Source organism: Pristis pectinata, chromosome 27, assembly GCF_009764475.1.
Source record: "Pristis pectinata isolate sPriPec2 chromosome 27, sPriPec2.1.pri, whole genome shotgun sequence".
In the NCBI taxonomy this organism is placed as follows: Eukaryota; Metazoa; Chordata; class Chondrichthyes; order Rhinopristiformes; family Pristidae; genus Pristis; species Pristis pectinata.
Genome location: NC_067431.1, coordinates 27,320,390 through 27,347,444, shown reverse-complemented (window position 1 = coordinate 27,347,444; position 27,055 = coordinate 27,320,390). Strand labels below are relative to the sequence as shown.

Sequence of the window (27,055 nt, the reverse complement as noted above, 5' to 3'; positions counted from 1 at the left end):
GGACGGGCGCCCGGGCGCTGCGAGCGGCGCATCTACCGCCTGCGCGCCTTCGGCACCGGCTTCACCCTGCACCTGGTGCCCGACTCCCGCTTCGTGGCGCCGGGCTTCAGCGTGCGGCGCCTGGGCGAGTCCCGGGAACGGGCCGAACCGGCGCTGCGCCGCTGCTTCTACTCGGGCGGGCTGCAGGGGGCGGCGGGAGTCGCGGGCGGCGGTCAGCCTGTGCCGGGGTATGCGGGGCGCCTCTCCGCCGGCTCCCACCACTACCTGATCGAGCCCCGGGGTCCCGGGGACTCGTTGTCCCGCCCTCACCTGCTGCGGCGGCGGGGCTGCCCCCCGGCTGCCGCAGCCCGCCCGCCCGCACGCCCGGTGGTGCCGGCAGCCCGCCCGCCCGCACGCCCGGTGCCGGCACCGCCGCCCGCGCCCGCCGCTTCGTGTCCGAGGCGCGCTACATGGAGACGCTGCTGGTGGCCGACGCATCGATGGCACGGCTGCATGGCGACGAGCTGCCGCATTACCTGCTGACGCTGATGGCCGTGGTGGCCGGACTCTACCGCGACCCCAGCATCCGCAACCTGCTGCATGTGGTGGTGGTCCGGCTGCTGGTGGCCGGGGACGGGGACGGGACCGGGGACGGCCCCCAGGTCTCCACCAACGCCGGCCTCACCCTGCGCCGTTTCTGCGCCTGGCAGCGGCGCTTCAACCCGCCCAGCGACCGGCCACCCGAGCACTTCGACACAGCGCTGCTCTTCACCCGCCAGGTGAGTGTTTGTGCGGGGGGTCGGGGTGCGCGGTGAGGGAGAGAGACCGCTCGGCCCGGCGCGAACGTCCTCTCCCTCCCCAACCTCATCCCCACCCCCAAAACGCGTGTGTAACCGTGCGCTCTCCGCCTCGCTGCTGCCGTTCCCGGGACCCCCGCCCCCTCTCCCGGTGTCCACATCTCCCACCCCCCCATAACCCCTCTCCCCGGGACACTCTCTTAACCCCACCTCCCCTCACCCCTTCCTTTTCTTCCCGTCCCTCGGTCTCCCGCTCTCCAGCACCCCGGGAGCAATCTCTCCCCCAACTTCTCTCCCATATCGCTCTTACCCCCCACCCCCAAAGTTCTCCAGTATCCTGGGACTTTCCCCCTTCCCTCCCCTCTGCTCCTTCCCTCCCGGTGTCCACATTCTCCTTCCTCGGGGACCCCCTCTCCAGTATCCCGGGGCACCCCACCCCTTTCTCGCCCGGTGTCCATCTCCCTCTTCCCGGGACTCCCCTCTCGGTCTCCCGCTCTCTAGCACCCCGGGACCCAGCTGCCTCCCCTCTCCCCACCCCGGATCTCCTTCCCCACTCCCCCCCCCCCCACTCCCCTTCCCGGGAACCTCTGGGCTATCCCCGAAGTGACAGGAGGAACGGGTCCCCCGACTCCACGGCGGGATCCTCCGTCCCCGAGGGGTTCCGGTGCCCCGGGCGGCTTCTGTCTCACCCCGCTCGCTGGGAGGACGGGGAGAGGGGCAGCGGTGGGGACGGGAGTCCGCGGGGTTCCCAGGACGTGTATCCGCTGGATCACCGCTGCCAGATGTGCGGCACTGCCCCCCTCCCGGGAGGGTGATTGGGGGTGGAATGATCCGCGCCTGTGCTCGGTACTGACACACGTTTACTTGCGTGTGTGGCTGCTGTTCCCTGCCATCCATCGCAGGCTCCAGGAGAACTGCTCTCCCACACTGCGCACGGGGGTGTCTCAGTCTCCACAGAATGATGCACAGAAATCCCGGCCGTAATCCGCTGTGACTTTCCCTGCTTCACCTGGAACCGGGCGCCAGAGTGTCGCCTTCAACCGCCGCCCTCCGCGGTGCAGGGGCGGCGCTTGAAACCCGGCAGGTTCGGGTAGGGACGCAACGCTGGAGGAACACAGCGGGTCAGGCCCATCTGCGGGGGAAATGGTCAGTCGACAGATGCTGCTCAACTCGCTGAGGTCTTCCAGCGTTTTGTGTGTTGCTCCAGATTCCAGCATCGGCAGTCTCTCTCTGTCTCCAAAATCAGTTAGACAGGTTGAGGGTTGAAGTGAGGAGAGAGTTGATGCTTGTATCTGGTGAGCTGGGACTACCCTGGTTCAGTACAGGCTGTGGTCACTGCCCAAGGCAATACCCGCTGTCTGCAGTTGCTGTGAAACTTTGTACTGTTCTAACTGCTGTGAGAGGTGTGGTACAATTGGTGTGACATTAGACAGAGGACTGACCATTAACGGTGGTTCATTCAAGGTGAATCATGGGTCAAGATAGGAGAGGAAGGGTTTGGGTAGGACAAGGTTGAGAGATTGCCAGCCCCAAACCATGTCTCATAGCTAGGTTGGCGACACTTGTGGGCTGCCCCCAGAACACTCTACGCAAAAGATGCATTTCACTGTGTGTTTTGATGTACATGTGACTAATAAAGATATCTTGTATCTGAGATATTATTGATAACTTGGAAATCCACATCACAATAATCTTTTGTGTTTAAAAATAAAATCTTACAGGCAACAAGATGTTAATAATTGCAGTGCAAGGGTAGCTATGGCGATTTCTGGATATAATTATCTTAACTCCCTGCTTAGCTATGAGATGTGGACTATTTCTGGGCTTGTGAAAATAACTAGAAATTGCAAATGCCCCATCCTGTTTCTCTGTGAAAGGCTTAGGTGTTAGTTCTGGTCACTGCACAGGTAAAGGTCTTGGTGTAGAAATTCTACACCTGGTATTTAGATAGTTTTATTTCAAGAATTGGGAATCAATAGATGGTATTGACAGAAGTCATTAAATGCAACCTGTAAATTTGTATCAACATATTCACTCTGGTCCATAATCTTTGGAGACTATTGAATTGAAAGGTACCAAGCATTTGGATCTGTTTTCTGTGGCAGGTTATATAAAAATATTATAGTGGATACCTTGCATTTTGGTGAACAGCCAATAGTGTGACCTTTTCTAAAGTGATATTCTAAAGCATCTATTAACTAAAATATTGATGGATAAATATCTACCCAAATAGACATTTTAATGATTAACAGAAAGCTAGTTATGTTACTGGAAAGCAAAGATTAAAGTGTAGTGATGGATTTAAAGCTTTGAAATGTGTGATTCCATTACACTAAATCTTCCGGACAAATTGCCATTCTAGAACACAAAGTAACTTCTACTGTTTTCCAACTTCTAGCAAAACGTTTTACTTTAAGTTGTAGTAACTCCTCTGAGCAGTTTAGTGGCAATCGGAGCCAACAGCCTGAATGTTTTGGCCAAAGCAGAGTGTTTAATCCCCTTAACCTCATACTTCTTTTTAAGAATGAGGATTCTGTTCCTTTCATTAGAAGTTAGGAATTTTTTGTTTGAATTTTAGGTGAACAGAATTTGCATGAAACCATTTGTAAAAATGAAACAATTAATTTTTGTCCACCCTGAAAGTTTAAGGATGTCAGATTGATTGGATGAGGGTTTTATTTTAATATTATGCTTTTTAAAGTGGTAGGTTTGATTTGTACACAAGCGAACTTGTCTGGCAACTGGCCAATAAAGTTGCGGATTTGAAAGGGAGCATAACTGAGTGACAGCAGCCAGCTAGTATATTCTACAAAGGCTTAATTGAATTATCACTCAGTGAGTTACTTAACTGCTTAGCTGGTTTAGTGACTTTTTAATTAAACATTTGTTCCTATCTTTACTGAAACTTTTAGTCTGTGCTGCACTTGGAATGTAGGTCGGCAATATTTATTCACCAGCCTTTGTTACTCTTATTTATTTCACAAAGACATTAAGCAACTTTATTAATGAGCCATTTGTAGAATGTTTGAAATGTTCCTCATTCCTTCCTTGCAGGACATCTGTGGTCACAAGAGCTGTGACACCCTGGGGGTGGCAGACACGGGCACCATGTGTGATCCAAGCCGGAGCTGTGCTGTGATTGAAGATAATGGACTTCAGGCAGCATACACCACGGCGCATGAACTGGGTACAGTGGCACTTGCAATCGGCAGCAAATTCGGTCTTCTGCCTGTCATCCAAGTCATGATTGTTGATTATTTGTTAAATGTTTAATAACTTCAGCTCAGATTCTTCAGCGTGTGAAGACAGTGGTGTATGGGGGAACCTGCCCTCGCAGGTGCTAATGGGTCCAACAAGCAAAGCAATTCTGGGCCCTGTTGACATCTCTGCGCACAGTGAGGGGTGCTTTGCCTCAGCAATCTCCTCCCATGGAGCGAAGCAAGCTCGGCGGAGGACTGTTCGGAAGTTTGAAGTGGTTTGAAGCAAACTGGGGAGGGGATGAGTGGTATGCAGAAGTGATCCAGGAGATGGGAGGGAAGCTGGGAAATTTTGGGGGAGGGGGTGGTGGTGAGGAGATCCAAGGGGCCATGGAGCACATCAGGAGGGATTGGAGCCAGATTGCAGGAGGGGTGGAGGGTGGTCACTTGGGATGTTAGTGAAAAAATTGAAAACTTAAAGCCGTTTGTTCACCTGGTCTCCCCAAAGAGAGAACAAGTTGGAAACAATGCAAGAGTAAGCTTCTTCTGCTTGTAAACTCTGTATCTGCAGTTAAGGCACTTTCCCAAGTGACATCAGTCATGTATTGCATACCCCGCTGAGCAGAGTTATGGAATTCTAGTTGCCCTGTATGCCTCTGGTTCTATGATAACAGGAGACTGGGAGGTCCGGAGCAGATATCAGGATGGAATAGGAGATGGTCGGGGCACAGACAAATGGAGCACTTCAAGGGTTTCACTCCTTTGCAGATAGAGGAGCCACAGAGATATGGCACCTCCTGGGAACTGTCGTGTCTGGGGACAATGTGTGGTTTCTGCTCAAATTGATTGCTTGTATGTCTGTCTTCTGTTCTTTTTTGTTTTATTGTCATTATTCGCCAGTAGGCTCCACTTGTGTGGAAGTGTCAAAGGCACAGGTTTAAGGTGAGAGGGTAAAGTTTAGAGGAGATCTATGAGGCAAGTTTTATTTCCACAGTGGTAGGTGCCTGAAACTTGCTGCCAGGGGAGGTGATGGAAGCAGGGAGGGGTATGAAGCGTTGGATTAATTTATATTGGTATCATGGTCAACACAGCAATGGGCTGAATGGCCTTTTCCTGTGCTGTACTCTTCTGTTCTATCTTCTAAAAATACTCTTTAATCAATTCCAAGCTATCAATTTATCTTTAGCCCAATTATAAATCAAGAAAAGGTGATCGGATACATGAACTATATGGGTGCTAAAAATAAAACTCTGTGTGATGATCACATTTTGTTTAGAAAAATGTTTATTGAACATACTTGGGTAAATGTTCTCTTCAGTGTGATGCGCTTATCTGGGCCCTTCAACAGTCAGGGCTTCACTTCCCTCAGCCCCTTAAACATTACACAACTTCCATCCAGCTGGTTAACCAACTTTGTTCTGCTGATGCTCCATTCACATCAACACAGTGCCCAGGAGCTGCCCCGTATCTGGGGATTCTGTGTTTCCAAGGCATGTGGCCTGATTGTCTGTGTCTCTACGCGTCCTGAACCATCCTGACATCAAGTCTTCACCTCTGCCGTCTTGTACAACAAAAGCATAAAACTCAATGGTAATTCCATCATGCTAATTGTTATCCACTTGTAGGTTGGAAGTGAGATGTGGGCGTATAGGTTAACTTGGATACCAAGGAGCCTGATTTGTTATTTCTGACCTCAATTACAATCCATCGACAGAACTTTAGTATTGCTAACAATGGGGCAACATTTATTTATTCCCAATTCCCAGTGAACTGAATGGCTTCCTGGGCCATTTCAGAAGTCAATTAACAGGATACCTCTGCTGTTGATTTAGAATCACATACAGCTGCATCTGGCTATTTCCTTCCATTAAGCACATTAGTGAAGCATTGGTTCTAGCAATAATCCAGTGATTTCATGGTCACTGATCCCCGTTTATTAATTCCAGATTTATTTAATTATTTGAACTTGAATTCCCTGACTGCCAAGGTATGGATTGGTGTTCTCTTGATTAGTCATCCAGGTTCTGGATACTGTTCCAATAACTTAACAGCTGAACTACCATATCTGAGGAACTGGCTTCACTGTTGAGGAAACATTGTTTTCTTGCATATTGTCAATGATTATCCTTTAAAAGGATGAAGCATGCTACTGATTACAGGTTTTGCATTAAAATGTTACACCGTTCAGCTGTTGAACATTAGACTGTAGATTAAGTAACAGCGGAGTGATGCCGAAAAATGGCCAAATATTTCTGTATGCTTTAAAAGTAGACCTTGGGACCTGTTTTATTTCAGACAGAATCAAGTATTCAAGGCAGTTGCAGAAATAAAGGACTGAATCCTAGCCTTGGGGAACTGCATTGAGAAGAATATAAGAAGTTAAGCTATTAGCTCTGCTTAAAAACAGGAGAATTGGACATCTCAAACGTTCAGTAATTGTAGAAATAGTAAACCTGTGGCCCACTTTCAAGCTGAAATATAACAGTAGGACAAATTCAGATTTGTAAAAAGACATTTCAGATTGTTGGAGTGATATCCTTTGTACAGAGTGGTGGAACCTTGTTCTGGTTACCAACAGAATGGGCTTTCAGATGGTTAGTTGGTTCTCCTGCCATCACCTCTTGGATGTGAAGGATCCAGGCAGCACCTCCATTGGTGGAAGGGGTTGAGAACCAGAGGGCTTGGAATTAAGGTGATTGGCAAAAGAGCCAAAGGTGATGTGAAGAAATGCTGTTTCACTTCCACAATTGGTTTTGATCTGGACCTCAGCTGAAAGGGCATTGGAAGCAGATGCATTCATGGCACTCAAATGATACTGGGTGCACAAATGATGGGAAATGATTGGGCTACAGGGAAACAGCTGACAAATAGTGACTGGATTGGTTTTACAAATTCTGGCTCGATGGGCTCCTGTGTTGTCACAAACTTGTATCATTTTAAGACTCAATTAGAAAGCTGCATTTGGTGAAAGCATGTATGTTTCTTGCAACTTAGATTGCAAACCTTCTGGGGCTCTAAACTTTTGAACTGTTTATCTTAATATGTCAGCTGGTTGGGAGTTGGTGAGGAATGGGTGGGTAAAGAGGCATTTTCTAGCAAAGATGTCCAGGCTTTAGTGTAATGGACTTTCTACCTTTGATTCTTTGACGTAAAGGAAACCAAAAATAATAACAGCTGCACAGAAGGAGACTGATTTTTTCAGGAGACTATTAATTGTATTTGTATAAAAGTAGATAAAGTCTGTGGGGAAGGGAATAGTGAATGGTTAACAGGAAAGGATATGAAGGCATCTGAAGTAAAAGTAGAGTTTATTGTCATATGCTCAAGTACATGCATGCACGGGTGCAATGAAAAACTTGCTTGCAGCAACACTACAGGCACGTGACATCAGAGACACAACATTCACACAAGATACATAAATTAAGCATAAACTATACAATTATACAAGAGAAAACACAGTTAGAACAAAACAAAGTCCATTGTCATGCACAGTAGTCATCGTGTTTCTATACCAAGGTAGTGATTAGGGTTGTGCTGGTTGGTTCAAGAACCGAACGGTTGAAGGAAAGTAGATGTTCTTGAACCTGGTGGTGTGGGACTTCAGGTTCTGTACCTCCTGCCCGATGGTAGCTGCGAGAAGATGGCATGGACCAGATGGTAGGGATTTTTTTTTGATGATAGATGTTGCCTTCTTGAGGCAGCTCCTCCTGTAGATACTGCCGGTGTGGGGAGGGATGTGCCCGTGATGTATTGGGCTGAGGCTTCTGTTGGCAGGTAGCACCATCTGGCCATTTTAAGATCAGCAAGTTTTCTTAAATATCTCCATCCTTTAAGCTGAAATTGCTGGTGATGTTACTTCCCACTTCTCATGTGCAGTTAATTACCTGACCTCTCGTTTCCAGAATGAAGGATCATAGATTATAAGTGTGATTTCAGTTAAATTTTGAGCAAAGATTGGGTGGTAAGTAGGGAAGATGAGGTAACATAATAAAAGCAATATAACTAAACCCATTGTCACTTAGCAGTGACTTGTCTCTGACAAGTAGATGCTTGAATCCTTGTGTAAGAGACGGAATTACCCTAATTTTACCTGTTCTGATAAGTAATGCATAGCACACAGTAGCACTAACCTGCCTGCTACCAAAGAGACAATACTCCCACCATTAGTAAGAGGCATAGCCAGTCATCTGTTAGCTATTAGGGGTCAGAGACTTGCAGAACACAATTATCCACATCCCTTCGGAATACTCCAGCTTTACTGGGCTCGTTTTGTCTTCTGCGATGGAAAGGCAATATTTCAAACTAAGTTTTAAAAAGGGATGTATCTTTTTTTTCTCAAAAAGGATTAGTTACACTTCATCACTGAAAGTTGTACGTTTTCTTTAAAACAAAAAGTTGTTGCTTTGCTAAGAGCAGATTGGGCAAAGTGCCAGTTTTGTACTCCAGAGAATTTGGCTTCCTTCCACCTTCTCTGGTCATAGGTGCTGGAGACATCTGGAATGCCATAAACATTTTGCTAGATATCTTGTTTTACCATTCAATGATTCTCCTCATTAATGCTCTCTAATTAGTCCATTGTCATACATATTCATCACCAATTTTGGCTTTGTAGGAAGTAAACATGCAGAATTTGTGTGTGAAGTGGTGCAAATTGAACTTGGGTTGATAGTTTGAGAGCAGTTCAAAAAGTGGCCTAACAATTCTACTTCATTTCCACATGCCTGCAATACAACTGCAATCCATGCAAAATGAGATTTGCACATGGTTTGTTAAGAGTAGAGTTTCATCCTTAATCTTAGCCTTAGCTGCTGCCTTTGCAACATGAACAATGTGTGCATTAGTCACTATTTTGATCAAGGAGATGCAGAGACAGTGACATATTACTTTGCAGCAGTGTAAATTGGTACTAGTCTTAAAGTGTTAGCATGGGACTGCCCTTCAAGTTGCACACTTATGCATTGCTCCTGGTGTTGCTTTCACAAAAGCATTGATGTCATCTAATTCTGATTTTCATTAAAGTGCTAACAGAATATGGCAACCTCTTAATCTTGTTATCTCACTATTTTTTTTTCCCTGACGTTATTATATCGAGGTTTTTTATCAGTACTAAATGAAGGTGCTGTGGATTCTGATGTATTTGGACCTATTCCATCGGAGTTATGTTTTGAGCTTGCAATAATATTTCCAGTGGAAGTGCAAAGCTATTTGTGGTAGCTGTACCCTTGGCTCACCAGATGATTGTCTTGAATTCAAATGCTATTATGCTTTGCTAGCTTTTGTAAGTGCTGCTTAGTGTGCAGATGTTCTTGATTGCTGATGTACAACAGTGAGTCATTAATCACAGATAGCTGGGTAGCATGTTTACATATAGATTTGAATGATACATTTCACTATTATTTCTGGATCTGAAATTCTATACAATAAAGATGAATGGGAAATGACTCAATACAGTGGAATTCTACCCTTGGATAAGTTACAAAATCTTTTTATCTGAAGTCATCGATCAACAATTCTGTTTATCCTTCAGACAGGAAGTCCATCAGCAGCTAGTTCCATGGTGTCCTGCTAATGGTTGAATTCACTTTCTTAAAATTCATCCTTGCCAATTCCAAAAAATTGCAATGCTTGTTAATTATTCAGTTTAATTATTAGCTGATACAATAGCCAAAGTTTCCCCCAAATTGAACAATAATTATTTCAGAATGGATTCATACCATAGTAGCTGTACTACCTGCTATCTTCTGACTGAATTTGAATATTAATGTTTTCAATTCTAACAGGTCATGAATTGAGTATGCCACATGATGATTCAAAGGCATGTGAAAAGCTGTTTGGCCAGATGAAGTTAAACCATGTGATGGCTCCATTGTTCATTCGACTCAATAGCACTCTGCCTTGGTCTCCTTGTAGTGCATTTCATGTTACAGAGTTCTTTGACAATGGTCACGGTAAGTGAATTAAGCACAAAGTGATGCAGTGGTCCTCTGGGCTTTGTAGTTTCTCTATTTTCTGATGCATCTTTCATGGAATCTGTTTTAAAATCCATTGGGATTTCTATGTATTGATTAGAGACTGTGTTTTACAACCAAAGCGATGTGTTTTTACTGCAGATCTAGATCAGTGAGCAGATAAAAGGGGAAAATTAACTAAACAAAACTTGCCTATTAAAATCTATTTAACGCAAGTTGTCCATGCATTGTCAACCTTGTGGTCTGTGTCGGTAAACACTTGTCATTGTTTATTTCATTCAATGGGGGTCTGAAACAATGTGCTGGAGGAACTCAGCAGGTCGAGTAGCGTCTGTGGAGAGAAAGGAATTGTCAATGTATTGGGTTGAGACCCTGCATCAGTCCTCGTACAGGGTCTTGACCCAAGGTGTTGACAACTGCTTTTGCCACCACCCCCACCCCCCCCCCCCCACCCCCTCCATTGCATTAAGTTTATTTTCCTGATTGACAAAATTGGTACATGACTCTAGAGAAATAAAACTTAATGCAGAACATAATCAAATCCTATTTGGTACATGCAGATAGGCTGATCATTGTACAGAAGAGCAAGTTTATTAACTGGATCCTGAAGTAATGCCTTACTTGTGGTGAGCAGTGTTTCTAACATCCCAGTAATAATAGGTATTTAGAGCACTGCAGACAGGCACAGTTGGTGATTAGATTGGGCATGGCCTTGTGCACATGACACCAGATATATTTGCTTGCAAGTTCTGTGAAGAAACTCCTCCCTGATGGTCTTTGGATGTTTAATGTTTGTCTGAAATTCTTTCCTCTGCTATTTATGTAAAAAGTGTTAGCTCATTAATTTTAAACTGGTTAACAGCTTTGCTAAAAATGTGCAGAGGGGAATTTTAGGCAAGCATGTTAAGTGTTTGTGCCCTATAATGCCACATCTGGGCTCCAGGTTCCATATGTGTGCTGTGTGAGGGATAGTCTGCAGCTTGAAACTTTTAGCTGCACACTATTCTGTGCTTCAGCCATGATCTTGTTGATTGGCAGAGCAGGCATGGAGCACCAAATGGCGGCCTCCTGCTGTCCCTTATAGTCTTAATTCTTGTGTTGACACTGGTTTTAATGACATTGGGCTTACAGTAAAGAAACACTAACATTCACTGGATATTGTATTAAATCTGAAGCTCTAGACTGAAATGCAATTCTTAGCAAGGTATTGTGAGTCAACTAAAGAAATTAGAGCATTTAATATCATGATAGGTAGAGCATGATGATGGCTATCGAGCAGTTCTGTGAAGAACCTTCAGATTGCACAGACTGTTCACTCAGCAGTACAAAAGCTGAGGACACATTGGAGGTAAGCTATTGACACATTAGACCTCCTGTTCCACTCCAGGACTCTGTACTAAGTCCAGGTGTGGAACTTGGTTGTGTTAAGCAGAGGGAATGGACACCCTTCACATCTGGCCCCTTTGCTTTATGCCAGACATGGCTGGTCTATGTAACAAAGGCCCATTCATTTAAATGGAGTCAACGGCCTGGATTGAAAAGGTTTGCAATTTTGTCTTTTATTCAATCATGTTTATGATTTGTCTAACTTAAATTAAAATGTGCTTAAGTTATGTCCCCTAAATCTAGTTCAACTATTTGTAAATGTCTGACAATGGGGACAATCAGGGAATGGACCTTGGGATCTGCTGCCTGTTACCCAGTCATCCTTCCGCTTTGCAGGGTGGTACAGGAGTCCGGAGTTCCCATTGACCCGTGGGGCCACAAAACATACATGGCCATGGGAACAGCAAGAGCAGGTTAGGCATGATCCAGTCCGACCTCTTGTAACTAACCGTGGTGTCGTAACTATTTGAGCATCATGGACGAGCTGTGTGTTTCAACTCCATCAGCACAGAATCCAATCCAAAGTCTGATTCATTGTGGTCAATTTCCATTGGCACCATGATATGAAGCAACAAGGAAATTCTTGAAACATACTTTAATCAAAGAGAATTTATTCTAGATTTTGCCAAAAACAAACTTTCCTCTCTCAAGTGCTTGCCTGAATTTCTGGAATTTTTAATTTTTGTCAAGTATGCCAAATATGAGACCATATTTGATATACTTAACCCCTGGAGTTGTTTTCCCTTGAATTAGAAGTTCTTACATCTTTCTTATTAGCTTCTTGCTAGGTGAAATTAACATACAGCAATGAGAGAGGAACGGTTTGTCAGGAATCTGTACCATTGACCAGTGGAGACTCTCATATACGACTAGTGGCCACTCTACTATGAGCAGTTTCTGTGCTACTGATGTAGATGGTTAATGTTGAAAACGTGACTGAATGGGTAATTGTTTGACAATCCTAGACTGAGTCGAGCCCAACCCTGCCTAGATGTGAAAGATGCGCAGTGATGATTGGTTTTAGAATTCTGATGGGCTTCCATCTCCCCAATTTATTCCACTTCACCATGGTGATTTGGCAGAAATTATCCAATGGCTACTATTCAACATTCAGTGGGATAAACCATTTCAATGTTTCCAGTTGACAGTTGTATAGAAATGGGGTGTAAAAGAAAAGGGACGTAAAACTAACTCTGGGCCTAATGTCATATGTCCCAAAACATCTGACCCAACATACTTGACAAGTTAGAATACACTAAAAGATCTGCTTTTTCATTGAAGAAGCAGGGTTTTAAAAGAGAACTTGCCTGATTCTAGTGTTGCTGGTCTCATTGACAGGAGACTGTCTGCTGGACGCCCCTGTTCAATCGCTCTCATTACCCACTGAACTGCCAGGGCAGGTATATGACCTGGACGCACAGTGCCAGCAGATTTTCGGAGAAGAATACAGACACTGTCCAAACACGTCGGACTCTGATGTGTGTTCTCAGTTATGGTGCAGGATTGAAGATAAACCAGAGTGTCACACAAAAATGGAAGCCTCCTTTGGGCAGATGGGACTCCGTGTGGGGAGGGCACAATCTGCCTCGATGGGCTGTGTCTGACCACCGAGATTATAAACGGAAAGGTAAGGTATACAATTGCATGTTCATACACCGACTGCTTCTGTGCTGTTGAAGATCCTCTTGTTTTTTTTCTGTATTCGTGGAGGAAAAGGTGCGCTGAATTTCAAATTTCCAATCCATGACTGCTACCTTCAGAAACGTGCATGGGAACACCATTGCTTTTGGGTTTCCCTCTAAGTCACAAGTACCTTGGCTTGGAATAATGTGGCCAGCGTTTCTTTGCTGGGTTGTAAATTCTGGAATTCCCAACAGCACAGTGGGGACCTCTTCACCAGGACTGGAGCAGTTCATGGAGGTATCTCGCCCTCCCTTTCTCAGGAGTATTAGGGATAGGTATAAATTAAGATAAGATGTATCTTTGTTAGTCACGTGTACATCGAAACACACAGTGAAATGTATCTTTTGCGTAGAGTGTTCTGGTGGCAGCCCGCAAGTGTCACAATGCTTCTGGCACCAACATAGCATGCCCACAACTTCCTAACCCGTATGTCTTTGGAATGTGGGAGGAAACCGGAGCACCCGGAGGAAACCCACACAGACACGGGGAGAAACGTACAAACTCCTTACAGACAGCGGCCAGACTTGAACCCAGGTGGCTGGCGCTGTAAAAGTGTTATGCTAACCACTACCCTTGCAAATATTTAATTCATCGCGTTTTAAATATTTAGAAATGCAAATTGTATGTTTATCTGAAATTCGTCACCATTTATTTAGAACTGTACTTCCTTCTGGACCGTTCCACAAACTGAGGCATGATGCATTCTTATTCCTAATTGTGTGGTGGAAATCAAAGGATAAAAGTGGGTTCCAACTTTGTTTGGAAAGGTGAAATCGAATTGGAAAAGTGGTTGTGCTAGCTGGTATTGGCAGGCAGAAGCCATTTTCAAATCCTGGCTTCAATTGACTTTAGCCAGTAATCTCTGGGCCAAAGACAAGTATTCTATGGGAGCCTTCGGGGGGGGGGGGGGGGAAGGGGAGGGCGGGGAGATGGGGGGGGGGTGTAGGACATCACTCTATTACTATATCACCTCACTGAAGGTTGAATCTTGTAGTTGGGACTCCCTTAGAATGATCTATAAAATCTGCATTGAGCATTCTAATCCTAGTCTGGGAGTGCTTGATACCTGGTCCCTGCCGTGAGATATGGTCTAAATCAGCCCAGGCAATATCCACTGCTTGCACTATCTGTAAATCTACCATTCACAATTCTGACTCAGTTTCATGGCTGTGGTCTGTGATCCTCTTGGTTTGTGTATTTAATGGGGTAGGGATGCACAACATCAATAACCTAATCTTGGAGGTGGGATACCTCATGATAAACCCTGATGTAATAAAGTGTAATGTTAATCATGGTTTAAAATAAAAACAGTCAGTAGAAAACTGGAATTGCTCTGGTGTGGTCTATAAGGCTTTAGACAAATAAGGTTGTTTACAAGTGATTCCTGGAATAGAAATAGTTGTGTAATTTTACCAGGAGCCTGTGTGTGGCCCAACCAAGACTTTTTGCATCTTTTGCAGACTCCTATCAGGGAAGCTGGGGTTCTTGGAGTCCCTGGGGAGAATGTTCCAGAAGTTGTGGTGGGGGCGTGCAGTTTTCATTCAGAGAATGCAATGACCCCAGTGCCCCAGACCAGTGGGAAATACTGTTGAGGGCAGCGAACACGCTACCGATCCTGCAGTACACAAGATTGTCCAAATACTAATGGTGAGTGTATCCTTTTAGTCGTTTCAGAATATTTGTGAGCACATCGGTATGGTTTGGTGCAGGGTGGGTCATCAACTGTAAGCTGCAAAGATAAAATGCTGCAGCCTGGAAGTGCAAATAGGTTGTCCTCTACCCTGACGATGTGACTTTATTATTATTCTACACTACCTGCCGTGCACCTTCAAGATTTATGTAATGTATAATTTCCCAATTTAACAACAAAGGTAATCCTCATGTTACCTGGGGCCTTTGTGATAAATTATACTTAACTGTAGTTAAATCCCACGTGTAGTGCAGAAAGTAATCGAATATGGGAGTTAAAATCTTTGAAGTACTTGTGTGTTGATAGAAAGGATATGTTCACAGGTCAGACCTAGTAAGAGCAAGCCATCTGGTCAGTATGGAAGGTTCAGTGGGAGCTGCTCTTGTGAGCCTGAAATTAGATCAACAGGGGGAAGAGGGGTTGATGTCACAAAGTGACACTACAAATTTGCCTTTTTTTGCCATTTTGTTGAAGTTGCAAATGAATATTTACAGAAGTACAAGTGGATTTTCGAAGTACTGTGAACACAACATGAATTTGGCAATTTGGACCCAAGTCACATTACAATAAAATAAATATTTTAAAAATAAGAAAAGGGGACCATTCCCAAAGTAATATTAATTAAGTTATCATCTCTATTTTACATTAGGAAAGAGCTTCAGAGAGGAGCAGTGTGAGAAGTACAACAGCTGGAATTACAAAGACTTGATTGGCAATGCAGTTAAATGGATACCCAAATACTCAGGAGTATCCCCAAGAGACCGTTGTAAACTGTTCTGCCGTGTCAGAGGGAGAAGTGAATTCAAAGTATTTGAACCCAAAGTAAGTACTTCTTTAGAGCAGACTCTAAATAAAACGGAAAATACTGGAGGAACTCACTAGTTTTGGCAGAATCTGTCTTTCAACAGATCTTGCCCAACTTGTTGAATGCTTTTTGTTTCATGTTTTTATTTCAGAATTCCAGCACTTATAGTATTTGCTTGCTCAGTAATTTGGGCCAATGTTTTTGCAAAGTCCATCAGTGATGTCCATTTAAAATTGTTTTACTGGATTATTTTGAGATTTTCCAGCATCTTGCCATAAAGTCAGAACCCCCATTAATTTATGCCATTGTTCTATTGCATTTGATGTTCAGAGATGACTGGTTGTTTTGTTTTAATCAAAAATAATGATTTGGTCTTTGCATGTGTGATCACATCATCTGAAGGTTGTCCTGAGACTGTTATCTGTTTATCATCTCCTCTGTCTTGGGTGCAGCTCTGATCATGGTTAAGGAAGGGTACTGAGTGATACAGAACAGCAAAGCTGGGCAGAGAACCTGCCATGATCACATTAAATGGGGAATGTGATGAGAGACTGAATGTTACCTTGATCAGCGATAAAGTTTGTCGAGCAGCAACAGCTCAAAATAATTGGTCGGAGCAGTCAACTAGCATTGACAGGAGTGACGGCTGGAATTCACTGGCTTTGGGTCAGCAGGTGAGCACCTTGACAGGAGTACGTGCCAACTTCAAACTGCCCCGTGCATCATTCATTCAGGCTGCACTCCTGTTGTGTCACTGAACTCCCTGAGGGCTTTGACTCTCCAGACCTTTATGTCAGTGGGCACCCTCTGCTACTGGAGATCTGGGCAGCACCAGGACTAAATGGCTGGACTGCCCTGTCTGAGGGAGACCTGGAAGGACAGTTAGGGGAGACCTCTTGGCAGTGGGGAAGATGGTGGCATGTGATTTAGATTATATCCACTGAGGATGGATGAATCTTAGTAACTTGAATTATAATTAAAGTATGCTGGTGGGTAGGAAGATTAAAATATTGCCACAGATAGAAATGATGGAGCCAAACTGTCCCAAACCTGGATATGGATGTTCATTCTATAAGTAAAATATAACATGGCATTATCAACAACTGCCTTCTCAGTGACTCTGCAACTCTCCAATGGTTTAGTTTACTTAAATATCTGACCAGTGCAATTTAGTCAGCTTAGTGATTAAAAACATGACAGATGACTGAAGATCTCCAGTGAAAGTTAAAATTCTCCAGAGGAGTTAATGAACCCAATCATTTAGGGAAGACTCTTTGCAGTGAATTAAATTGCCATTCTCTTTCTATCATTTGCCATTGGTTCACAACACTGATATATTGGAGTGATTGATCTGATAGCCATAGATGCAGGTAGTCTTGGTGACGACACAGGCAGTGTAATCCCAGTTTAATTGCAATCTACATAATATTGTGTGCAGCATACAACTTGAATATTAACAGCTGTGGAAAGTATAAGGTATCATTTAATCAACTACAACATGGTGATTGGTTCCTTCAAAATCTCAATGCATTAGTCACCATTAGTTAATTTCTTCTGTATAATTGACTTTGTAATTAATCCAATATTATGCAATAGAATTGCATCAGTTTACACAAAAGTGGGTCAGATGGCGGGCTGAAGAGGGCAGTTCAACAGTAGGATGGGCTGCTGAACTCCACTGGGGCCAGACAAAGGTCAGTGAGGGTTGTGGACAGTGCATGCTGGGCTGTAAGTGAAGACCCACAGCACACAGTCAGGAGGTCTGGCCCAAAGGCTAGAACTACCAACCTGTGGGGTACTGAGTAGAAATCATTGTTGTCTATAACTAAAATATAACAACCTCTGTCAGCGTAACCCTGTGTCCAGCCGGATTCTGCTGTGTAGCTGGAAACCTGCTCATCCCAGGTATAGTGAATTAATTGTGGAGGGGCAAAAAATATAATCCAAAAATGTCCATCATTGCAACAATTCTGCTGAAAATCTCTACTGATGTCTATTTTTATTAAGTTTTAAAGCATAATGATTGTTCTCAGTATTCTTGGTGGTTTGTGGTACAAACAACATCTCAATTTATCAGTCTTTCATAAATCTATAAAGCACAAGCTTGCTGAGCCCCAGCTCCCATCCCAGTGTCAAGCATTGCTTCATATTTGAACATCCAATGTTTGGTTAAACCTTCTCAAGCATTCCTCTCCCTGCAAAATAAAACTAAGTTGGAAGCCACTGGATCTCTCAGTGTAACTGTGGATAGTTGTATTTTAAGGGATCTTGAAATTCTTCTTTCTGTTTAATTTAATACTCCCAACTTGGCAAGAATAATGGCCATGCTGTCAATGTCTCTGCTTTGTTTAGTTCTTTGGATGAGTTTTATCTATGAATCATACATTTGGCACCATGTGGATTTAATGTGATCAATTTAAGGCTTTTAACCACATTGTGGTACTGCATTTAATTACTTTTGGAGACGCTAATTTCACTATCAAAAATAAATACATGTTTTTTTCCCAAACACTTTTCTGTTAGAGAACTTCAAATAATTACACATAGCAAACTACAAAATGTTGAATGTTTTTAGTTTTTTTGTTACAAAAGTAATACTTTTTTTGTAACTTAATGTCAAGTTCTGAAAATCTGCAGGCTTGGTCAAATGCAATATCCCATAAAATAGTCAGAAAGTCTAATTCCTCATTTAACATTTCTACAAAATTGCTATCTTATGGAGGCATTGAACCTGGTTAAAGGCAATCTGTTTTTGTAGCCTAATATCATAAGCTGGATTTAATGGTTTAAATATTTTGTGGTAGAAATTCATCATCGCTTGTCCTAAATGTGACTGAATAGCAACTAAAGTTGTGTTTCACTTCCACAACTCCAGCTGAATTTCGGAAGCAATGCAAACACAGTTGTTACTGTATCACAATGTGAGCAAACCACTAACTTTCACTTAAAAGATGTGCTGCCTATACTAAGATGAACATGAATGCATCAAAGGGAGCAAGTAAAATATTAACCCATAATTGCTACTAAAATGCCTTCTGCTTGTGCTTGTCAGTCATCTGCCTGTTAACCCACACTTGATCAAAACAAAATACTGCAGATGCTGGAAATCTGAAACAAAACAGAAATTGCTGAAAATACTCATCAGATCGGGCAACATCTGTGGAAAGAGAAAGAGTTAACATTTCGGGTCTGAGACCCTTCATCAGAACTGGCAAAGGGTGGAAACAAGTTAAGTTACAGAGAGTGTCTGGGGGAGGGGGGTAGTGGCTAGAACAAAGGTGAGGTCATGGCTGCCAAGGGGATAAGATGTCAATGATGTCATCCAGTTGATGGGTTAATGAAGGAAATTGGAGAAAGTATCAACAAATGGGCACAAAAGTTGTGAAGTGTAATCCTGTCGAGCTGTGCTAATGGAGAGAGAAGAAAACTGGAGTAGATGCCCCCCAACCCCAGAGCAAGCTTCCACAAGGAAGCTGGCTCCAACCTTAGCAGCATTTCTGATCGTAAGTCCCACTGAAACATTTTGTGAGCCAGTTAAATCATACCCCCAAGTTTGCTGGCTGTCGAAGAGCAAGAATGTCTCTGACACTGACACTGGCAAATGTTCTTGCACTTGAGAGCCTCGTGTATGCAATGGGCAGATTTTCCAGCCTTAAGTACCGTGACATCTGCAGAAGTTGGCACTTTGCCAGTGGAGTCCTCGAGATGCCAGGAGCTGAATGTTGGACTGCAGTCAACAAATCTCTGGGATCAGCACTATAAAAATTCAGGGCTTTCCTAGTTGCATGGGAGACCCAAATGTCAGGAGGTAAATACCGGAACCTCTACACAGTACTGCTGGCATTTCCGTGGAATATTTGGATGACTATTTCTACTTGCATTGTGGTGAAAACAATCAAAAATAACTTGTGTATGGTAAGTATTTTAAAAGTACAGGAATAAGGGCTAGTAAACAGATCTAATTGGGAAAAGTCCCTGTGAAAGCTGGCAAAGCAGGAGCAAAGTAACCTCCTCCTAGGCTTGAAAATAGAACCATTCTGTAGAGAAACCTGTTAAAGAATCTGAGCTTCAGCTTGTCCTCTGGAGTTAGTGGTGGAATGAGGTGCCCAAACAGGAAGTCGCTGGAACCCAAGGCTTTGCCCTGCCCCTTTGCTCCCAGTTTCTTCATTTGACAAACAGTTAAGATGAGCCGACTTTCAAATCAGTTGAAAGGGAACATTTATGCCAGGACTGATTTAATTTATTAGACAAGCTAGTTAAACGGCTTTTATAGTTTTATATAGAAACTTAGAAAACCTACAGCACAATTCAGGCCCTTTGGCCACAAAGCTGTGCCGAACATGTCCCTACCCTAGAAATTACTAGGCTTACCCATAGCCCTCTATTTTTCTCATCTCCATGTACCTATCCAACAGTCTCTTAAAAGACTTTTCAGTAGAATTGTTTTTAAAAGTGTGTGACCATTTGAAAGCATTTGCTAAGATAATTTGACAATTGTGAAAGTTCATAATTACAAAAGTCTCTGGATTCTGTGCATTAAAACTTTGAAAAAATGTTGTGTTATAAATTTATCATCCTTTCAAACAGCACAAAGGAAAATAACTTCTATCTGACTTGAAGTTATGAAAGAATGTACTTCTCCAGACTGCTAAACAGTGCTATGACTTTGTGGTATACGTTCCTTCAGTGCGTTTTTGTATTTTATGTAAGGTCATTTTAATATCCTGTGGGATTTTGGATAAGGGGTACGTTCATAGAATCAATACTTCTGGAGCACTTTTCCACCTCTCACCCCACCCCACCCCACCTTGCCCTCCCTCATCTACACCCAGCGTCTACACTATCCATCCTTAGACCAATCCTTGGTAACAGCTGAGTACTGGGCATCAGTGAAACCTAATTTCAGTCAATTCTTGGTGTTGCAGGTAATTGATGGCACTCCATGTGGCCCAGAAACCACATCAGTCTGTGTCCATGGTCAGTGTGTGAAGGCTGGCTGTGATCATGTCATTGGATCCAGTAAGAAATTCGACAAGTGTGCTGTTTGTGGTGGGAATAGCTCAACATGCAGGAAGATAACTGGCTCTCTGAATAAGTCCAAGTAAGTCCATTTCTACAAATGGTTCTGTATGCTTCATACATGATTCATAGAGTAATACAGCCCAGAAACAAGCCTTTCAGTCCTACTTGTCCACGTCCATTTCCCTCTAAGCCTTTCCTGTCCATGTATCTATCCAAGTGTCTTTTAAATATAATTGTACTTGTCTCAACCACTTCCACTGGCAGCTCGTTCCATATACCCATTACTGTCTGTAAAGAAGTTGCCTCTTGGGTCCCTTTTAAATCTTCCCCCACACCTTAAACCTATGCCTTCTAGTGGTTAGTGTAATGCTATTGCAGTGCCAGCAACCCAGGTTCAATTCCATCCACTGTCTGTAAGGAGTTTGTACGTTCTCCCTGTGTCTGCGTGGGTTTCCTCCGTGTGCTTTGGTTTCCTCCCACATTCCAAAGACATACGGGTTAGGAAGTTGTGGGCATGCTATGTTGGTGCCGGAAGTGTGGCGACACTTGCAGGCTGCCCCCAGAATGCCTTAAGCAAAAGATGTATTTCACTGTGTTTTAATGTACATGTGACTAATAAAGATATCTTTTCTTAATTCCCCAACTTTGGGGAAAAGACCACTCATTCACCCTATCTATGCCCCTCATGATTTTATGCACCTCTATAAGGTCACCCTTCGGTCTCCTATGCTCCAATGAATAAAGTCTGTCCAACCTCTCCTTATAACTCAGGCCCTCGAGTCCTGGCAACATTCTCAGCAACTTTCCAATGAGTGAAACACTGGAACCATTCAAAACGTGTAAAAGCCATTCTTAAACAAAAGTGTTAAAACTATTTTTTTTAAAAAAATGATTTTATATACAAATACTCTTGAAATATATTTACATGAGCTAATAATCTGTTGTGGCTACTGCGCAAATACATGAAGAAAAATAGTTCTATATGCTTATTATATAATGACTATTTAATACTTTGGAAATGTGTAATAATAACTGGGTTTTTTAAAAAGCGTTTGGGGAAATAAAAGAATGTTAAGAAATTCCGACCAAATGGATATCTGCAGTGGTTGGAACCTTGACTCTGAACTGGTAGCAATAAACAAACTGCTGGAGGAACTTGGTGGGTCAAGCAGCATCTGTGGAGGGAAAGGAATTGTTGATGCTTGGGTACAGAGCAGAGAGGGGTGGCTGGTGTAAAGAGGAGGTGGGGACCAGAAGTGCTGTGTGTTCAGACTCTGAACTGTGCTGGGATTGTACCCTGGCAAGCAGATTTATTCTGCAGGAGCAATTAGTCATTTGAAAGCTTGTTACTTTGGAGAGAAAGTAAAGCCACCTCGAGCTGTCCGGCCACTTGACCAAAGACAATGGAACCAAAGATTGTGGACCACATTGTTTCAAAGTGCTTCTTATTCTTAAGAAGTCTGGTGTAAAAGTATACAAGTGTGGGTCAAGGTGTCTTCATGGGCTCCCTGTTTGCTTCTTCTGATTTTTAGAGTTTCACATGAATTGGATGCAAGAACAATGATGTTGAGATCTGTTTATCATGTAACACAGGGGTAAGGAAGGTGAGGGAATTGACAGATTAGAGTGATAAGGCATAAAGCAGATACAGTTGAATTCAAAGAAATCTGGAGCTGTATGTAATGGAACAGGAACTGTGAAGGGATGAGGTGGTAGAGCAGAGACCTAGAAATGCAAATATAGATCATTAAAGGACATGGTGGTGTGGCAGTTAGTGCGTCTGCCTCGAGGACCCAGGTTTGATTCTGACTGCGTAAAGTTTGCATGTTCTCCCTGCGGCCAAGTTTCCTCCCATGTCCCAAACACGTGCTGGCAGGTTGATTAGCTCATGTAAATTACCCTTTGGTGTGGGTAAGTGGCAAAAGAGTCAAAGGGGAGTTGATGGGCATGTTGTAGGACTACAGGAAAATCTGGTATTGGTTTATTATTGTCACTTGTACCGAGGTACAGTAGAAAAACTTGTCTTGCATACTGATCGTACAGGTCAATTCATTACACAGTGCAGTTACATTGAGTTAGTACAGAGTGCATTGATGTAGTACAGGTAAAAACAATAACAGTACAGAGTAAAGTGTCACAGCTACAGAGAAAGTGCAGTGCAATAAGGTGCAAGTCACAACAAGGTTGATCGTGAGGTCATAGTCCATCTCATCATATAAGGGAACCGTTCAATAGTCTTATCACAGTGGGGTAGAAGCTGTCCTTAAGTCTGGTGGGAGGTGCCCTCAGGCTCCTGTATCTTCGACCCAATGGAAGAGGAGAGAAGAGAGAATGACCTGGGTGGGTTCTTTGATTATGCTGGCTGCTTCACCAAGACAGCGAGAGGTAAAGACAGAGTCCAAGGAGGGGAGGCTGGTGTCTGTGATGCACTGGGCTGTGTCCACAACTCTCTGTAACTCTCTGGAGAAGGAGTGTGGACTTGTGGGATTTCTCTGGGAGCTGGCACAAATCTGATATATCAAATGGCCTTCAGAGTTGTAATTAAAAGATGAGTCCAGATGGGAAAAACCCTTTAAAATTACAATGTGAATCTAAGGTTCATACATCAGTGCCTTAATGCTGAATTTGTAGAAAAGAATTGTTAAACCACATCTGTTTTTCCAGGGGCCCCTTTGTTGGAAGGGAATTCAAGTTTTGGAAAAGATGCAATTAAGAGCTATTGGTAGAATAACAGGAGCAAGAGTTTATACACAAGAAAGATTCAATCTTTTAAACCTTTTCTGAAATGGGAAAGGGAATGGAACTGAAGGGTTTTTCAAGTTACACAACGTTGGGATTGTAATTCAAATTCTAGTAGCTCCATATTTAACTGTCGACATTTGCCTGCAGATGTGGCATCAAGTTTGATTTCTACAAATGCATGCCAACTAATTATTTGATACTTTTAATATTGTTTGAATGTGGCAGAATGTTAGGCATTTGGAAATCCTCAATCTTGCAGTAGAGGGAGTGCAGCAATGGTTTGCCAGATTAATTCTAGGATGAGATGGTTTGTCAAGTGAGGGATTGAGCACACCAGGGTTGTACTTGAGTGGAGAAGAATGATCATCTTACTGAAACGTACAAAATTCTCACTGCCCTTAAGAGTAGATATTGAATTGACATTTTTTGGCTGGGTCACGGCCTCAATAAGGGTTTGCCATTCAGGATTAAGATGAGGAGAAATTTCTTCACCTAGACTTGGTGAATCGTTGGAATTCTTTACTCATGGGTATTATGAAGGCTTGGTTACTGAGTATATTCAAGACAGATTAATGGCTAAGGGAATTGAGGGATTTGGAATTGGTGCCGGTCAGTGACACTGAGGTAAAAGCCAAACCTCTATTGAACAGCTGAGCAAGCATGAGGGCCCACGGGCAGCCTCGGACTATTTCTTATGTTCTTGTCCTTGGCGTATTTGATTTGCCAGAAATGCCTGCAATTGATTTAACTTGGTCATTTTTGTGGGTGGGGCTTGTTCTGGATCCCCACACGACGACAATAGTCTGCAAAAGGCATTACTGCCATGCAGCGAGTTGCCATGGAGACTGGGTCAGGAAAATGACAGCAGCAGATCAATGAAAGTTAAGTTCAGACTGTGCTTAAGTCGGCACCAGCTAGTAAGAAACTGGGCCATTATTTCCATTGGTTGGTTACACTGCTGAATACTTGAAGGACATCTGATTTTCCACATCGGTTATTAGAACCAGAGATCCTCTCCATGTACCTTGATGAACAAGGCAATAATGTGAATTTAAAAACAGAAAAATGCTGTAAGTGTTTTGAAAATGAAGAATATGGAAATATTCGGGAAGGAAAAAGGTTGAATTAGAGGAGATGAGTATAGCTGTTGAACTAGCATGAATACAAGCAAAATGGACTGAATAGTCCTAACATTAGTAGAGACTTTGCAGGCTCCATCTGGTTCTTGTTAGTCTGCTTCTGGATGGAATTAGTGTTTGCAGGCTGGTTGGACCTTAGCTGTACAGGCATAACATTACTGAACAATAGGCAGATTTTGAACAATAGGCAGACTTTGTTCATCAGCACACCTTTGTTTGCAATTGCATCAAATTCAAACTGATGATAGTAGTGACTTTTCAGAGTCTGCAGGCCACGTTTCATGCATTCTTCATCCCTAATTGTGTCAGAACTTTATTTCTTGCCATGTGTTCAAATCGCTGTTAATGGTGAGGCTTTATCTCCCCAGGTATGGCTACAACAACATTGTTACTATCGCCGCTGGAGCCACCAATATTGATGTCAAGCAACGGAGTCATAAAGGAATTAAACATGATGGGAATTACCTGGCTGTGAAGCTGTTGGATGATACGTACATTCTGAATGGAGACTATTCTGTGATCACAGTAGAGCAATATATTCCACTTGGAGGGGCTATTCTCAAGTATAGTGGCTCTTCTACCACCCTGGAAAGAATTCAGAGTTTCAAACAGCTGCAGGAGCCACTGACGATCCAGTTGTTGTCGATCAGCACCGATACACTGCCTCCCAGGGTAAAGTATAGTTTCTTCATCCCCAATGATGTCTTACTGAGCAAGCAAAAAGCCAAATCAACCAAGGAGTCCCCTAATGCCTTCAAGCAAGCCATCGTCTCTCAGTATACCCTTGGAGAATGGTCCGAATGTTCTCGTAGCTGTGGATCTGGTTGGCAGAGGAGAAATGTGGAGTGCAAGGACAATGATGGCAATCTGTCCTTGGACTGTAACAAGGCATTGAAGCCAGAAGACATCAGACCCTGTGCTGACATGCCATGCCCACTTTGGCAGCTGGGCCCCTGGTCCCCCTGCTCAAGAACTTGTGGCAAGGGGGAGAGAAAGCGCAGTGTGTTGTGCATTGAATACACTGGCAAAACTGCAGAGGAGGATAAATGTGACCCTTCTAAACAGCCCAAGGCCACGACTGAGGAGTGCTTCCAACAGGAATGTTAAACGTGGCTACTTTTTCAGTGGAAAGTGATATAATTGACAGCCCGTTACTAACTGGACTCAATCCTGTTTAGTTTCAGGTTGTGTAACCATAGATAAATGGAGAAAATGCACTAACTGACCAAAAAGGTCAATAATGTAGACTCATTTGATGTATTAAAACACTAAATACCACTGTTTATCTTCTCTTTGTTGTTTGCCAGAGAGCTATCTACCTCAGTGATGCTAAGAACGTTGCCTTTCAGAAGTCAGGCTAACATACTGTAATTGTTTCTTAAGCTGCTGTTCCAGTCTTAACTCTCAATAAGTCTGCCATTGCAAAGGTGACAAACCTGTAATCATAGTAACTGTAATTTAATAAATAAGGTACTGTCTGTAATAGTTTAATATACATCCCACACATGTGTGTATATTTTATAGAAGATTTTAAAAGTAATTCAGATGTAGCATTCCAATATTGTATATAGTGTACCTGAAGTGTCATACCTTCAATGAAGGAGAGTAGGTATTTTTAAGCTTCCTTTCAAAGCTATTTATTTTTGTACTGGTTATATTTTCAAATTGTTTTTTAGATGCTGCTGTTACAACCCAAGAGACTTGTTTTCCTCTTTTTATATAGATGCTTACTTTGTACACTTGGCTCCTGTGTGACAAATAATAAGACTCCAGTCAAACTGGGAGCAAATTAAAATCTGCTTAATTTTATAAAAACTTATCAAATCTTTGTTATAAACTTTGCCACTTTAGTAATGCAGAATTTGCTTTATCTACAGCCTTGTTTAATCTTGCACAATAAATGGATTTTAACTTTTACTCTAACTCCTGTCATTCTTAATTTTTTTTCTTGGATTGCTTTTTGTTTTCCCTCCCTGACTTCTGCATTATCCCTTCCATTCCATTTCAAATTTATTAGTCCTTTTCAGTTCTCATTTCAAGCAGATCATTCAAAATCCTTGGTTTTAACCATGTCAACATACGTCTTGAATTTCTGGTGCAGATAATTCATCCAAATACAAGTTTCCTGAGGGGTTAGGACTTTGGCTGTGGGAAACAGGCAAAGCAAACATATGTTGGAAGTTCAATTAGTGAACCATTACCTGCTGGACGAGAAACTAATATTAATAGGAAGTCAATAAAATTGAGTATAAGGCTGACATTCCATCGCAAAATTTGTCTCCGTGTATTTCTCCAGTTTTCCTTGAGGCATTCAGAATTGCAACTGCAATGCCAATTAAATCTGTGCCATTCCAAGCAAGTGAAAGACCAGGTACTCTTGCCTTTCATCGACCTGTTATAGTACAATCACTAAGTGAATTAATGGGTGGCTTGCCCACTTTTATAAATTTGGTCTGGACATAAAAGGTATATTAAAACTTACATTCTTCCTGAAATTGGAAACCTTGTATCAAGCATTGATTTTTATCATTATCAATTGTATTTTCATTATATCTATCCATAGAACATTTCTACAGATAAATTCAATCCAATGGTTGATACAGAATATTGCCCTTCATTGAATTTCAGCAGGCATTAGATGAAGCT

General features: G+C 42.9%; 1 protein-coding gene across 1 annotated transcript; it reads left to right on the top strand.

Moving 5' to 3' along the window:
* LOC127583771 (A disintegrin and metalloproteinase with thrombospondin motifs 8-like) lies at window positions 1-26,291 on the top strand (the record flags this gene model as incomplete). The annotated part of the gene is given in 13 exon segments (XM_052040102.1): window positions 1-183; window positions 185-236; window positions 239-303; window positions 306-758; window positions 3,831-3,963; window positions 9,754-9,921; window positions 12,667-12,852; window positions 12,855-12,955; window positions 14,483-14,569; window positions 14,571-14,658; window positions 15,351-15,523; window positions 20,432-20,607; window positions 24,778-26,291. Coding segments are annotated over 13 exon segments (2,604 nt in total), but the record flags the coding sequence as incomplete, so codon positions are not given.
* Between the last annotated feature and the right edge of the window lie 764 nt (window positions 26,292-27,055).